Consider the following 15,964-nt stretch of genomic DNA (forward strand, 5'->3'; position numbering starts at 1 on the left):
TTCATTCTAATAATTTACTTGAGAGAGATGAGATTAGATGACTGCTTCTCTGATGAAGGTTTTATCCCCAAATTCTGGAAGCAATCATGTTAAAAACAAACAGCAACAACCACAGTCTTTCTTTTGACCCTATTTCCTCTTCAGCTACCACCTATTTCTTTACCTCGCATACCTCCCAACAGTAAAGCTCCTGGAAAAAGGTACTTGTTGTGGCTGTTGCTGGTTCTTCTTTTTTCTCTTGGGCCTGGCTACTCTGCTAGAACTGCTCTTGTCAAATTCCACAACGTGCTCCCTGGACCTAAAGCAAAAGGTCAATTCTCAGTCCTCATCAAACTTGACTCATCAACTGCATTTGTTGTAGTTGATATCCTTCCTCTTTGAAATACCGCTTTCTAAATCGGCTTCCTGGACACCACGTTCTTGGTTTTCTTCCTATTTCGTGTGTTAGTCTCCTTTGCCTGTTCTGTCTTTCCTCTGCAACCTTTTAATATTGGAGTATCTTAGGACTCAGTCTTGGGATTTTTGCCCTCTCTATCTAATTTTAATTTCCTAGTGAATCATTCAATCTTATAGCTTTAAATAACAGCTCTATGTTGAAGACTCTCAAATTTATGTCCAGTCCCAGACCTTTGCTCCTAAGATTTATGGTACAAGAGTTCCAGATTTGCATATCCAACTTCCTACTTGGCATCTCCACTTGGATGTCTAATTATTCTTTCAAACTCTGAAATCCAAAACTGAGCTCCTGTTCTCCTCGAAGCCTGCTCCACCCACAGCCTTCCTGATCTCCATAATTGTAAATCTATATGACTATTTCTCCCAACTCCAGAGCTGCCAGCCTGGTCTGAACCACTGTCATAGTTTTCCTGGATTATGGCATTCTCAACAAGTAGTCATAGAACTCTGTATAACGTACAAGTCAGAGTACATTACTCCTCTGCTCAAAATCCTGCAGATGCTACACGTTTAACTCAAAAACCAATGTGTCCTCAAAATGGCTTACAAGACCCTGAAAATCTGACCCTTGTCCTCTCCCCACTCCCTGCCACGCTCTCAGGTCACATCTAGTGCAGCTCCCCCCTCACTCTCTCCACTCCTGCCATGCTGGCCTTCTTGCTATTGCTTGGATGTGCCAGCATGCTTCTGCCTTCAGATTCTTGCTATGACTGTACCTCTGCCTGGAACATGCTTCCGCCAGATATCTGTATAACTGACTCCCATTCCTTCTCATGGTCTTTGCCGTCTTCTAACCTACTCCACCATTTACTTGTTTATTATGTATGTTGTGAACTGTCTGTCTTTCCTCCCTAGAAGGTTGGTTCCACCAGGACAGGGCTCTTTGTCTGTTTTGTTCTCCGAGCTAACTTAAGCGACTAAATCAGTGTTTGGCACACGGTGAGACTCAAAAATATTTTTTGTGAATAGTGAATAATTAGTATTTCCTCTGTCTCAGACACCGTGCTAAGTGTTTACTATGAATCAACTCATTTAACCTCACGTTAGGAATTAGTGAATGGAGACAAAACGATAATAAGGATTCTGGCCAAGGTTCCAATCAGGAAGTGGCAGAGCTGGGATTGGACCCTCAGCCGTCTGCTTCTGGAGCTGAGGCCCTTAATTGCTGCATTATTTTGTGGTATTTTTACTGTATGTGAGAAGTATCATATACTAACTCAGGGCAAGGGAAGTTTCCAATACACTCTCCGTTCTCTGCCCTTCCTCCAGGAAAACGCGTGGTTTTACCTTAAACCTTAGTGAAAATTCACCTCAGGTTAAGTGTAATTCTATATGTAGGATCAAACAATTTTTGTCCCTTGGTTAATTGATTTTCTACCTCAAGAAGTAGTTAAGAAAGTTTATCTTTGTGGAGCAGAGGCCTTTCTGATCCCCTTCAGCAGCTCCCCTCTTCTGTATATAAAGCAAAACTATGACTCTCTCCAAGAATTATAACAACTCGATTACCTCTTTGATCTCTTCAAAATGGGTGACTGAAAGAAAGTTAAATCTAAATGATAGCATCTCCTAAAAGTACACTATTTAATGGAAGGGAAGAGAATTGCTCTCCTATAGTCTAATTATTCTCTTAAAATATAAAATATTTTTATTGGTTCTGAATGATAGAGGCAAAATTTGAAAAGTCAGGAATTTCTTGTATTTGGTCTCATTCTAAGAATTTTACTTTTTTGAAACCTCAAGACAAATAAAAATTTTAAAATGTAAAGTACTTTAAAGGTGATTATTCAAAGAACCCAACAAAATATTTAAAATAGTAAACTCTGCTTGTGTGTTATTTTTTACTCCTAGATAACTCTAAAGCCCTGATTATATTTTTGGTGTTTCTGATTGTTGTGACATCAATAGCCTTGCTGGTCGTTCTCTATAAAATCTATGATCTGCATAAGAAAAGGTCCAGGTAAGAGCTGATTTCAAAATGAAAAACAATAATAATAGTAATAACAATGAAAGCACCCATTTATGAGGCAAGTTTGGAAGCAGTTAAGTGAAAAATGAAAAGACAGCATGAAGTTCAGGTCACCACTGAAATTTTGATCAAAGGCTTTTAGTATGGGCTGATTGGTTTACATTAAATTTAGTATTTTCTACATTCACTAATAATGTTGTGGATTTCTTTTAATAATAGCCAATGAAAAGAACGTGTGTCTATTCTTTTAGTACAAAGTGGTCAGAAAGATCTAGGAATGACAGAGGCGAAAGAAGGGAGGGAAATACCTGGGGAAGAGTTTGTATCCTTTGGCGAAGAACAACGACAGTTTATGACAAAGAAGAGTTTGAAAATGCTTTAGTCACTGCCCTGAGTTCAGCAGACCACCCTTGGGTGGTTCTCATTAAATATAAATTGAATGCCAATGGAATTCTCCGTTTCTTAAGAATACAGAAACTTACATTTCTTATTTTCACAGCAATTTAGATGAACAACAGGAACTTGTTGAAAGGGGTAAGTATCTTAATTTTTTTTTTTTACTGGCAAATATCCCTCCCCCCACCAACATTTGAATCCTTTCATTTAAAATAAGAATTCAACATATTTTATCCAATCTGGACTTCCTCTGTGGATAGAGTGATGAAACTTGAATTAATTTATTTATTTACTCAATGAGCAGGTATCTATGAATTTCCCATTGTATGCCAAATATTGCGCCAACACTGCAAATATGGCAGTGACAGGTCCAAGACTCTGCTCATAAAGGGTTTAGAATGTAATGGAGGAAGAAAGAAATATTGACAAATACGACAGTAATTGAATAAATGCCATAGTCGTTGAATGTGTATGAGTCTATAGAAAGATAGAAGATAGAAAACTGAAGGAATTTAGCTCTCCTAAGATTGTGGGAAAACGTTGGACCAACAAATGAGGGAATGATGGAGGGAAGAGCAGATTGAACAGCAGAGAAAAGCAGGTGGGAAGTGTGCTCAAGTCCCTGCAAGGGTGGAGTGCTGGGTGTTCCCACTAAAGGCACATTCACGGACATGACAAAGCATTGCAATTTGACTTAGGAGAGGAAAACAAATTCTACTTTCTCTTTTTTTTATTTTCAACTTTTACATTATTTCTTTAATTTCTTTTTTTCAAATGTGATACTTGATCCAGTAAAAAGGAATGGAGTTAAAGAAATTGAAACTATGTTTACAATAGAGAAAATGATTTGTTTTCTCATACTCAAGACAGGAAGAATTTCAGAACCCCACCATCTTGCATTAACTTGTCTTTGAAGGGTTTCCCTCTGAGAAGACGAGGACCAAATCCATCAGCAGAAGCTAGGGTTGATTCTTTGGAGCTCCTCAATAGTCTTTATTTTCCTTTGCAGAATTGATCACTGCCTGGCATCGTGTGCGATAGTTCATTTATTTGTTAACTCTCCTCCCCTAACTAGGATGTGAGCTAGGGAGGTTTTCCTTGCTCACTCACTGCTTTATGCCCTGGAATCTGTGCTGTAAGCATAGAAAATGAGGAAGGACATTCTAGGTAGAGAGAGCGGTATGTGTGGAGACGTAGGGGCATGGAATTGTGTGACGCACTGGGAGAATATTCACACACCAGGTGTAAAGAGAGAAGACGGAAATAGTGTGGTTACGATAGGTCTGGTGAGATGACAAAACAGCTCATATATCACATTAAGCAGTTAAACTTTAGCCTTTAGGCAATGGAGCACTACCAATAGTGTTGGATTTTTTTTTTAAACAAGTAGAGTTGCCTGCTCATATTTGTATCTCAGAAGATTAATTTGTGGCAGTTTAAAAGATGAATCAGTATGGGAAAAGACTAGAGACAGGGAGAGGAGTTAGGAAGATGTAGTTACATGTATGAGGAGGACTGCCTAAACAAGTGACCACTGGCAGGAGTGATCAAAAGGACCTGATAACCTATTGGCTATAGGGAGAGGGAGATATCCTGGATGACTTGGAATTTTTGACCTTAAATTACTTTGAGAATGGTGATCGCGTTACTGAGATTTGAAATGCTAGAATAAAGGAAAAATGATTTTCATTCTGAACCTCTTGACTTTGAGGGATCTGTGAGTTAACTATGTGGAAAATCTGAGAGTAAGTTAGAAAGATTAATGTAAAGTCCAGAAGAAGGCCAGAACACAGGATTTAGAAGTCATAGGTTTATCAGTGTATCTTATATGTGAGTGAGATTTTCCAGGTGCAATGTGTGGAGGAGAGAAGCCAAAGTTTGAACCGAGATATAAATTAAATAAAACTTATATGAACACTTGGAAGACAGACATAACATTAGTCCTGAATCTTTACTATGTTTAAAGATGATGAAAAGCAACTGATGAATGTGGAGCCAATCCATGCAGATATTTTGTTGGACACTTACAAGAGAAAGATTGCTGATGAAGGAAGGCTTTTTCTGGCTGAATTTCAGGTGTGTATTCTTCTTGATAGATAAAGAGAAATTTTTCTCAATTATCAAGATAATTATGTTTTAAATGTGCTGTATAACCATTTGCCTTTATAATTTATCCCACGTAACACTGCAACGTAGTCAAAGCAGACGTTTTTAGCAGATATTTACAGATCAGAAGAGAGACTCATAGTCTTGGAACTAGTAAAGATTTCAAAATAATGTCTCATTATATTATTACCAGTTATGAAGTTGTGTCCTAAAACATATTTGGCTGATTTTGTACTTGTATTCTAGGTAATGATTCAATTATGTGTTTTTAAATGACTTTTAAAGTGGCAGAGCAATTAATTCTCAATTTGCTCTTACTTATGGGATTTATTCTCAAAGTAGTCCATCATTCATTTCTTTTTAAAAAGTGTTTTTTGCATAATTTCTAATAATGTTAATTTCAATTACCATAGGCAACTTGTTCATCAGTGTAAAAGGAATATATTAGAGGATGTCTCATTTGCGCAAAATGATAAGTGTTAAGTGATAAATTATTTTTCTTGAATCTCTTGTGACCCAAAGGATCTTTGTGTCTTTCAGAGTATTCCACGGGTGTTCAGCAAGTTTGCCATCAAAGATGCTCGAAAATCCTTCAACCAAAATAAAAACCGTTATGTTGACATCCTTCCTTGTAAGTACTCATTAAGAATTGGATTTGCATATATCTAAGTCACTTGATTATTCATTATTTCACTTATTTGTATTTCTTTTCTTTGAACAGATGATTATAACCGTGTTGAACTCTCTGACATAAATGGAGATGCAGGGTCAAATTATATCAATGCCAGCTACATTGATGTGAGTAAAAATGTGTAACTGCCAGATTAGTTTATATCTTCATCATTTTGCTACTGATCGTTTTCATTTCTCTTGTATCTATGCATTCCATTCAGCTCTCCTTTGTCATGGCAAAATTTTAGAAATGTTATTAAAATGCTTTGCAATAAGCCCATAATATCACTGATATAAACAACAAAATCACCAATATTTGCCAGAAGAGTTGTTATTTGCCTATTGATAGTAGGTGTAATATAGGACTTTTCTCTACAAACAAAATGATACTAAGAATTAAAATACTCTATGTCTGTAATGTGCTGGATATTAGACTAAAGGATCCATGTGTGTCTTTCTCCTAAGAGCCCACATTTCCCCCAACCATGTGCACCATGCTCGCTGTAGAGGTGAGGTCTGGGAGACTCTGGTTAACTAGTTGCTTTGCCCTTGTTCAGTTAGTAAAGGTTTGAGTTGGGATTCAAATCCAGACCTGTCTGACTCCAAATTGTTGTGTTTCAGCTACACAACATTGCATTTCAGCCAAGATGATCTTCCTTGGCCCAGATCATCCGTACATCGTATTTATCCAAAACAAAATATTGGTACATGGTTAATTTATCCAAAATATCTTAAAATTTAATTTATTATATAATTGTTAAATAAATAATGCATCATGAATTAGAAAAATTTTTAAGTACTCTAAAAATATATATGAACTGAAAACAAATCTTCCTCATGCCCAACCCACAATTTGCCCAGTACCCACACCCACCAGAAAAGGTAATCTCTATGTTGTTTCTTCTTTATCCAGCCAGAGTTTCTTTATACATAAAAAAAACCAACACTTATTATCCTCTCCTTTACCCCAAAATTTTAACATAATATTCACACTGTTCTGTACCATGCTTTTTTCACCTATAATATGTATCTTGGATATATATAATATCATTATAAAGAGCAGGGGTTGGCAAACTTTTTCTGTAAGGGGTCAGATAGTAAATATTTTGGACGTGTAATCTCTCTTTCAACTACTCAGCTCTGCAGCTGAGTGGCCACACTTCCATAGACAATATGTAATGTGACCATGTTTCAGAAAAACTTTCTTTACAAAATCAGGCCATTCTAAGTTTGGCCCACTGGCTGTGGTTTGTTGACCCCAGACATTGAGAATTTCTACATCTTTCTTATATTTTTAAAGTAATTCATGGTGTAACAGCATTGTGATTTGTTCCATCAGTTCCTATATTAATGAACATTAAATGTGGTTTCTAATTTTCCACTACTACAAACAGTGGTTTAATAAATAATCTTGACTCATACTATTTCACAATGGGTTTCAGTATATTCACAGGATAAATTCCTAAAAGGCGAAGTGCTAAGGCTAAAAGAACATGCATTTATAATTTTAAAAGAGGTTTCCAAATAGTCCTACCCTGGGCTCGTACCAATTTACATTCCACCAGCAACGCATGAGAGTACTTATTTCCACACAGCCTGCCAAAAAAGTGACTATTGACATTTTTTTTTTGGTGATCAAATAGTTGAAAAAGTAAATGTCCTGCTACCATATGTGCTGGTTTATAAGGTAGTTCCCAATGTTTTCTCAAATGAAAAGCAATTGAAATTGAGAATTTTTGTTTATTTGTTTGTTTTGCTCTACTTAAGTATATAAACTTTGAGCGGAGCAGGTGAAGTGATCAAATTATAATAATTTATTTATTACTTTGCACTGTGTATTAGTTTCCTAGGGCCGACATAATGAAGTACTGCAAATTAGATGGCTTAAAACAACATTTATTCTTTCACAGCTCTCGAGGCTAAAAGGCTGGAGTCAAGGGGTCGGCAGAGCCGTGCTCCATCTGACGGCCGTGGGGAAAATTCTTCCCCGCCTCCTTCTAGCCTCTGGTGGCTCCTGGCAATACTTAGCTTTCCTTGGCTTGTAGCTCTGTCACTCCAAGCTGTGCCTCCATCATCACATGGCCTTCTTCCCTGAGCGTCTCTATGTCACTGTGTCTCCTTTCTCTTACAAGGACACCAGTCATTGGATTTAGGGCCAATCCTCATTCAGTATGACCTCATCTTAACAAATTACATCCATGAAGACCTTATTTCCCAAATCAGGTCACATTCTGAGGTTCCAGGTGGACATGAGTTTTTGAGGAACACTATTCACTACATGCAGTTTAGGTAAAGTTATAGAATAATTTAGACATATTTTTTCTTATATAGAAAATAGCTGTGTCCCAATCATTAATTAAGTTCCTTTCTGGGACAGTTAATGATTTTCCAGAGCAAACTTCTTGACATTCTTGATTATGATGACTATTATGACAATAATAATACAATTTATTATATATTTGCTATTTATCAGTCACCATTTTAAGTGCCTTACATATGCTAATTCAATTAAATCTCACCACAACTCTGGGAGGTGTTCCCCACTTAGCTAGTAGAAGCAGAGCTGGAATTTTTTTCTCAAGTGTTCTCTCCCTAGAGACAGCACTCTAACATATAGAGTGCCCTGCCTTGCATCAATTGTGTTTGATCCAGAATACATTGTATATTCTTGCTTAATGTTGTCCCTGGAAATTCTATCCCAAGCAAAAACTACCTCCTCCCCTGATATGTGTTCATGTTATCTACAATGCAATGTGTTCTGTCTCTATTCCTTTTTCTTTTTACTTTTTTTTTTTTTGAGGAAGATTAGCCCTGAGCTAACATCTGCTGCCAATCCTCCTCTTTTTGCTGAGGAAGACTGGCCCTGAGCTAACATCTATGCCCATCTTCCTCTACTTTATATGTGGGATGCCTACCACAGCGTGGCTTGCCAAGCGGTGCCATGTCTGCACCAGGGATCTGAACCAGCGAACCCCAGGTGGCCGAAATGGAACGAGCACACTTAACAGCTGGGCCACCGGGCCAGCCCCTCTATTCCTTTTTCATATGATCCTTAAAAGGCTAGTTTACAATGACAACCAACACTTACAAATGTGAGGTCATAGGCCAAAAATAATTGCTAGTGCTGTGTCATAATTTTGACCTCCATTTTAAGTGATTGTGCAGGTGACCTCTGTAGGCCTTCACAATTAGCAGTGATCAAGTTTATTGGGTTTTTTTTATTTTTGGTGAGGAAGATTCACCCTGAGCTAACATCTGTTGCCAACCCTCCTCACTTTTTTTTTTTTTTGGTTGAAGATTAGCTGTGAGCTAACACCTGTGCCAATCTTCCTCTATTTTGTGTGTGGGATGCATCCACAGTGTGTCTCATGAGTGGAGTAGGTCCGAACCCAGATTTGAACCCTCAAAGCAGAGCACGTGGCAATTTAACCACTTGGCCATGGGGCTGGCCCCTGATCAAGTTTATTTTAGTGTACAGTGTCTTTTCCAAATAATAATTTGTTCTTCAAAGTAAAGTAATTGAGAGCAGATTTTATAAGGATTTAAACAGTCTCTGGAAAAAAAAAATCTGTATTTTCTATTCAAATATATATGATAATTGTGCTATCAAGTTATATTTACATTTTTCCAGTAGAGCTGGGAGCTCCTGGAAAGCAGGTGTCTTCAGCTTTTAGATAGATATGTGCCATATTGTAGCCATTCAGCAAACTCCTGTAGAATGAATGGATGTATGAATAACACTATGTCATGAGCGAAGTCTCAAGAAGTTACTGAAATTAATCATGAATTCTTGTGGCCCATGAGACTGAATGTCATCTAATGGCAAAGATTAGCTCTCTGAAGGGCTTCTCTGATGGCTGAGGTGAATTTAAGGAATATGAGATAATTTTGGAAGCAATTAGCTCATCTCATATCTGCCTTTGTACTTCTTCTTTGCCTTGATAACAGGCGTGGAGAAGGCAGACATTGTAGATAATGAAGTGAAAGTTATTGTTTCTCTTACCTAGAATGGCAGAAAAAGAGTCTGGGGAATCATCAGCGTCTCTCAGCTCTGCTTACAAGGTGGAAGTGTGGGGTAATCTCAGAGTGATTTATTGAAAGAAATTGAGTAAAAATCCCCAAAGTAACTATAGGGCTGGTAAGGAGGTTTAGATTGTGATGGATGGTGCTGTAAGGGCTGGCAGGATATAAAATATAGGAATGCCTGGATTCCTCTTGTAAATCGTCACACCGTCCCAGATAAGGATGAAGTCTAGTTTTTTCATTTGTTTTGGATATATATCAAAGAGACATCAAAGTCATGAATATTGTGTGTAAATGCTAACTAACATGTTTGGCACAGTTAAATGCCTGATCATGAGTTAATAAAATCTCCCTTATGATTTGAAAACACTCAGGGAAATCCGCAATCAAGAAATGGTGGGTCTAAAGCAACTTCCTTTAACTCACAATTTTACATATAAATGAATAGTGGAGTGCTCAGTAAATGATATGCCTTTTGTGTGTCTTTTGAACAGGGTTTCAAAGAACCCAGGAAATACATTGCTGCCCAAGGTAATTTACCTGAGTCCAATATTCTTTTTGAAAAATTGTTTCATAACACTTTTAAGAAGATATTTCTTATCCATTTGTATGTGTTGACTTCCTAGGTCCCAGAGATGAAACTGTTGATGATTTCTGGAGGATGATCTGGGAACAGAAAGCCACAGTCATTGTCATGGTCACTCGATGTGAAGAAGGAAATAGGGTGAGGACTCAGAAGATTGAGAGAGTGGAGGTTGGGGTTAAGAAAAGAGAATGTTGAACTGCATTTCGAAAGCCACAGATGTGTGCTTGGTGGCTAAAACAGACAGTTCTCCATTTTAATCAGTATATCACTTGATTTAAATTTTTCATATACATAGAAAAAGAAAGTTTGTACATATATAAATATATGTATATATGAATAAATGTTTCATATGTTTTGCTATAAAACATAATAAGTGTTTTATATGTATCTGCTTAATTGCTGGACTTATGTTCGATTCCTATTTCTTTGTAGTGTTCTCATAAGCTCTGTACATTTCTGTGTGCAGATTTCAGAAGTAGTTATGAATACTTGAAACAAAGCTGACCATGAGCAGATAAGTGGTAATTCATGTAACGTGACTTTAGGAAGTTTGAAAGCCTGCGCATGCCCCAGCCTGAAATTAACCACACGCGACAGCGTCATTTCTGCTGACCACCAAGCACATAAAAGTTGCATTTTAAGTTGCAACTAAGCCTGGGAAGATCATCCTTCTGCTAGATAGTTAGGAAATCCTTTAGAACATATTACTGAGAGATGGAATGCATTTCAAGCGTCACAGCTTAAGATGTGTATGTGCTTAAAGGAGAACACACAAATGTTTTGAGAATTTCAGATGAATAAATTTTTCTTTTGTTCCTTTAAAAAAGTCTTTAATAAACAAATTTCTTTAAATGAATAAACGGAATCCTTAATGATATTTTTAAATATAGAACAAGTGTGCGGAATACTGGCCATCAATGGAAGAGGGCAGCCGGGCTTTTGGAGATGTTGTTGTAAAGATCAATGAGCACAAAAGATGTCCAGATTATATCATTCAGAAGCTGAACGTTACTAATGTGAGTTTGTTTTATTGCATAATTTTTATTTTCATACAGTTTGTCAAAGTACAGTTGTGAAATATTAAATGTGGCTAATTAAATTTCATCAGGGAAAAATTATTTTTGGTGACCTACAGGAGGAAGAGCTGGGTTAGAACAATAACACAAGACAAGAGGGTCAGGTCAAGTCACAAGTTTTTGTCCAGGTCACACCAAAAGTGTTTACAATGCTGTGATCCTTGAAGTATAAAGAAAAGGACTCATTAAATGTGTTGAACAAATGATTGAATTATTGAATGGATGATAAAATGGCCCCTATTCTCAATAAGTTTTATTATCTTTATGGAAAGAATATTTATACAAATGGCACAATTAGAGACTAGTGTAAGAAGTCTAAAGTTCTAACTATTCAGGAGAGAGAAAATGTTTAGTTCAGAAAAGAAAACTGTCAGTGTGGCCTTAAACAATAGTTAAAATGGAGGTCTTCACATTCATTACATGATTCTGTTTACATGACACGTCCAGAACAGGCAAATTTATAGAGACAGAAAGTTGATAAGCTGGGGACTGAGGCGAATGGAGCAAGAATAGGGATGACCGCTAATCAGTATGAGTTTTTTTAGGGGGTAATGAAAATGTCCTATTATTAGAGAGTGGTGATGATTTTACAATTCTCTTAGTATAATAAAAAAATTTACACTTTGAATGAATTTTATGGTATATGAAAAATGTCTTAATAAAACTGTTAGAAAATGGAGGTCTTTATATACAGAGTTGAAATTTTCTCTGAATTCCATTTATTGGGGGGGTTTGGGAATCTAAATCATGTTTCCATGTGATCCAGACACATTTTCTGCAAGAAAAAAACACCAATTGTGTATTTCTCCCAAGGCCTTCCAAAGTTCTCATGGCATCACTAGCCACTACGCCCATGGAGGGCTGTGGAACAATTCCACCAATGTTTCATGGCTAAATTCATGATGGATAAGCCACAAAGGCCCCAATCGATAGATATGGGTGACACGTAAAGGTCGAAGTTGATCTGGGTGCATTGAGTTGTCTTTCATTATTGTTCTTTATTAACTCGGTTATTTCCTACTGAAAAATTACAACCAACCAAGTTTTGTTGGTTCTTCTGTTGTCTAAACGTAGGTGGCTCTCCTTCAAACCTGGTCAGAAAATTAGGAATTATGCATCTTCTGGTGGTTTCCTTGGAGCTGGAAGAAACATGAACTGTAATCTGGGACTGACTTTCCTCAGCTCTCTCTCTACTGTCTGAGTTGACACTTCTAATATGAGAGGGCTTCAAAAATATAGCATTAATCAAATAATTAATCAGTCTTTCTTCACGTGACAAATAGTCCTGTTTGCTGGCCTACCAAGAAGAAGGGTTTCAAAAAGCTGTGAGAATGGCTTTTACTTTATATCTTTTCACACCCACCCACCAACCCTCATTTTTTTTGTGTGTTTGGTTTTGGTTTCGGTTTTTCTGTTTGTCTGGTTTTGGCTTGGCAGCATGAAAGTTCCTAGCAGCTTCAGCTACACCTACCATATCTTACTTACTGGTGAGTTAGCGCATACTGGTTAGTGCATGTCAATCCTGCATGGCACCTCAAGGACTGGCTGTTAATTGGAAAGGAAAGTGTAATCATAGCTGAAAATCCGTGCATGAGGAGTGTTCTGTACTGGTCCTCCCTTCTACTTATTTATGTCAAGTCATTTACTTTTGAAAAAAACAGTCATCTCAAAGAAAATATTATCTCTTGACTAGAGAAAAGAAAAAGTAACTGGAAGAGAGGTGACTCATATCCAGTTCACCAGCTGGCCGGACCACGGGGTGCCTGAAGACCCTCACCTGCTCCTCAAGCTGCGAAGGAGAGTGAATGCGTTCAGCAACTTCTTCAGTGGCCCCATTGTGGTGCACTGCAGGTAAGGGAAGAACCCCAAGAGCCAGCACCTATGCCTCGGGCTTCTGGGGACATCCTTCCCCTTGGCAATTGCCATTTTGGGAAACGGTCCATGAGAAGAAACTTATATTCTTTTCTCTGCTTCCCCCCTGTCGGCTGGCTTTCCATTCATTCCCTGCCCGATCATGCCTTCACTTTCTTGTTTGTCATGTCAGCGCTGGTGTCGGACGCACAGGCACCTACATCGGGATTGACGCCATGCTGGAAGGCCTGGAGGCCGAGAACAAAGTGGATGTTTACGGTTACGTCGTCAAGCTGAGGCGACAGAGATGCCTGATGGTGCAAGTGGAGGTAAGCTCTACCTTTCAGCCACTATTCTCATTTTTGCTTTCCGGTTTAAATCTTTTTGTGATGGGAGTTGTGATCTTAAAAGAAATCCCAGTTCTTCTCAGCTTCAAACAGGGGGTGAAAATAGTTCTCTTTTAATTTCCTGAAAACTAAAGCAAGCGGTAATCACCAACCATAGTCAGAAGCGTTTTTCAAGAGCAGCTGAAAGTACTGTGGAAGGATGACTATAAAATGTATTTTTAAAAATATCGGATTGTGAAAAAAATAGAAACACAGAAAACCGATTTGGCAATATCTCATAAAATTAAAATTAGGGAACAGAATATAGAGTGATTAAGAGCCTGGTTTTTGGAACTAGACTTCCAAGGTTCAAATCTTGCCTCTAATTGTTAATGCTGTGCACCCTTTTGCAAGTTTTTAATGTTTCGTACCTCAGTTAAGGCATCTGTAAAATGGAGATAATGATCGTATTTAACTTTCAGAGTTATGACGAAAAAGGCCATCCAAGTAAAGCATGTAAACCACTCCTTGGCACATGCATGTACTCAGTAATTGTAAGTGATGGTTATTATTGAAAACGTCTGCGCTCGATCCAGCAATTCCACATGTACGGAGAAACCCAAGAGAAGCATTTGCCAATGCGCACAATCAGAAACATGTGCAAGATTGTTCGTTGCATTCAGCCTTGCTAGAATAGAAAAAAAGTTGGAAACACCCTAAATACGTATCAACAGGGGAAATGAGCAAACAAAATGTGGACATGGGACGCTGTACAGCATGTGTGATGCTGCAGGTGAAAGGAATAATCTAGGTTTGCATCTGTCGCTGCCGTTAGATGCTCAGATGAAAACAATGAGTGAATAGGTCACCAAATGAAGCATATAGGGTACGATTTATGTAATTTTTAAGAAAGCATACAAAAAGGTACAATGTTTACAGATACATAGATGTTAGTGTAGAAGTTTAAAAACAGATCGTGAACCAGAACAAAAAGAAATTATTTTCTGTGGAAAAGTTAAATAGAGTGGAAGGATACAACGAAACTCAGAGGACTGGAGGGGGTGGTTAAAGAGGCTTGAACTTTATCAGAAACATGTCACTTATCTAAAATAAATTAAAATTTATTTAAAAACTCCATTCAAATGTGATAAAAGGTTAGGAATTGTTAAATCTGGGTTTGGCATATTGTGTTTTTAGGTCTAACATGTCTTTTTTAAAGACTATGAAACATTAACTTGCTTTTTTCCTCTCAGATATGGAGTGAAACTTATTATAGTTTATATATTAGTAACTTGACCTGACTCAATATACTCATTGAAGGAAGTAATAGATACTATTTTTTAATTTTTAGGAATAAGATAAAAGTTATGCATCACTCAGTAGATGCCTAATCTATTTAGCAAGCTATGGTTTTTTTCTTGAAAAATAGTTTGAGATGGAATTTGCTCATATTCCAGAGAACTGTGAGAACCAACTTCCAGAATATTTAAATGATATATTACCTCAATTAAAAAAGTAGATAAATGTTATAGATATCAGTTTTCTTTTCCATACATTGTCCCAATAAGACAAAATTATGGGAATATGTAGTTTGTTTAAATGTGACTTATAGGTAAGTTATCAGCTAATTATCTGTATTTTTCCTTGAAATTGCAGGCACAGTACATCTTGATCCATCAGGCCTTGGTGGAATACAATCAGTTTGGAGAAACAGAAGTGAACTTGTCTGAACTACATTCATATCTGCCCAACATGAAGAAGAGAGATCCACCCAGTGAGCCATCTCCACTGGAGGCTGAATTCCAGGTACTAATAACAGTAGCAATCATAATGATCACAGACAACTTTCACTGAGTGCTTCTGTTTTCCCCTGCTGTGCTATGCACTTGACACAGTTCTTGCATTTGGGCCTCACCATACCCAAGGAAGCACAGACGAGGACACGAAGGCACAGAGAGTTAAGAGAAATGCCTGAAACCCCACAACCATTACGTAGGAGACGTGTTTAAATCTAGAAATCTGATTCTACAGCCAACACTTCTAACCATTCCTCATTAAGCTGGTATAAAATAAAGTGTCAAAATAATAGTATATAGCCACAAAATCGGTTCGCCAAAGGCAATGTCGCATCTCACCTTTAAAAACGACATCTGGTTTTGGTTTGTAAAGGAAATAATTAGAGGAGTTTATGACTACTTAGGAAGTTGAACTAGCTGGAGCTGGTAGACAGAAACTGAAGGATAAATACATATGTCCTAACCTATTTATTAGGCAATTACTCTGAAAGCTAACCAAGGATATAGTTCACTGTGATTTCAGAGAGTTGGCATAGCTATCTCCAAATTGCTCAGGTGTCAAAAAGAATGTTTTGTAACTTTTCTCTTTCACCCATGATTTCCAGTTTACTGAACCTTTCTGTAAACTACCAAACCGGTCAATTTAGAGAGTTTCATGGTAAGGCCAGGAATGTGCTTTTAATCACATGCAGAACCATTTAACGTTTTGG

General features: G+C 37.4%; 1 protein-coding gene across 6 annotated transcripts in view; it reads left to right on the forward strand.

Moving 5' to 3' along the window:
- Positions 1-15,964, forward strand: part of PTPRC (protein tyrosine phosphatase receptor type C) — a 117,311-nt gene that overhangs the window by 87,819 nt on the left and 13,528 nt on the right. For all 6 annotated transcript variants that reach the window (XM_046679382.1, XM_046679384.1, XM_046679385.1 and 3 more), the window contains 11 exons: positions 2,305-2,413; positions 2,922-2,956; positions 4,785-4,894; positions 5,465-5,555; positions 5,646-5,722; positions 10,114-10,150; positions 10,246-10,343; positions 11,096-11,221; positions 12,975-13,132; positions 13,326-13,461; positions 15,115-15,264. In XM_046679382.1, coding sequence (XP_046535338.1) covers positions 2,305-2,413; positions 2,922-2,956; positions 4,785-4,894; positions 5,465-5,555; positions 5,646-5,722; positions 10,114-10,150; positions 10,246-10,343; positions 11,096-11,221; positions 12,975-13,132; positions 13,326-13,461; positions 15,115-15,264 — 1,127 coding nt within the window. The remainder of the gene's footprint in view (positions 1-2,304; positions 2,414-2,921; positions 2,957-4,784; positions 4,895-5,464; positions 5,556-5,645; positions 5,723-10,113; positions 10,151-10,245; positions 10,344-11,095; positions 11,222-12,974; positions 13,133-13,325; positions 13,462-15,114; positions 15,265-15,964) is intronic.

Source organism: Equus quagga, chromosome 12 (assembly GCF_021613505.1).
Source record: "Equus quagga isolate Etosha38 chromosome 12, UCLA_HA_Equagga_1.0, whole genome shotgun sequence".
Classification (NCBI taxonomy): domain Eukaryota; kingdom Metazoa; phylum Chordata; class Mammalia; order Perissodactyla; family Equidae; genus Equus; species Equus quagga.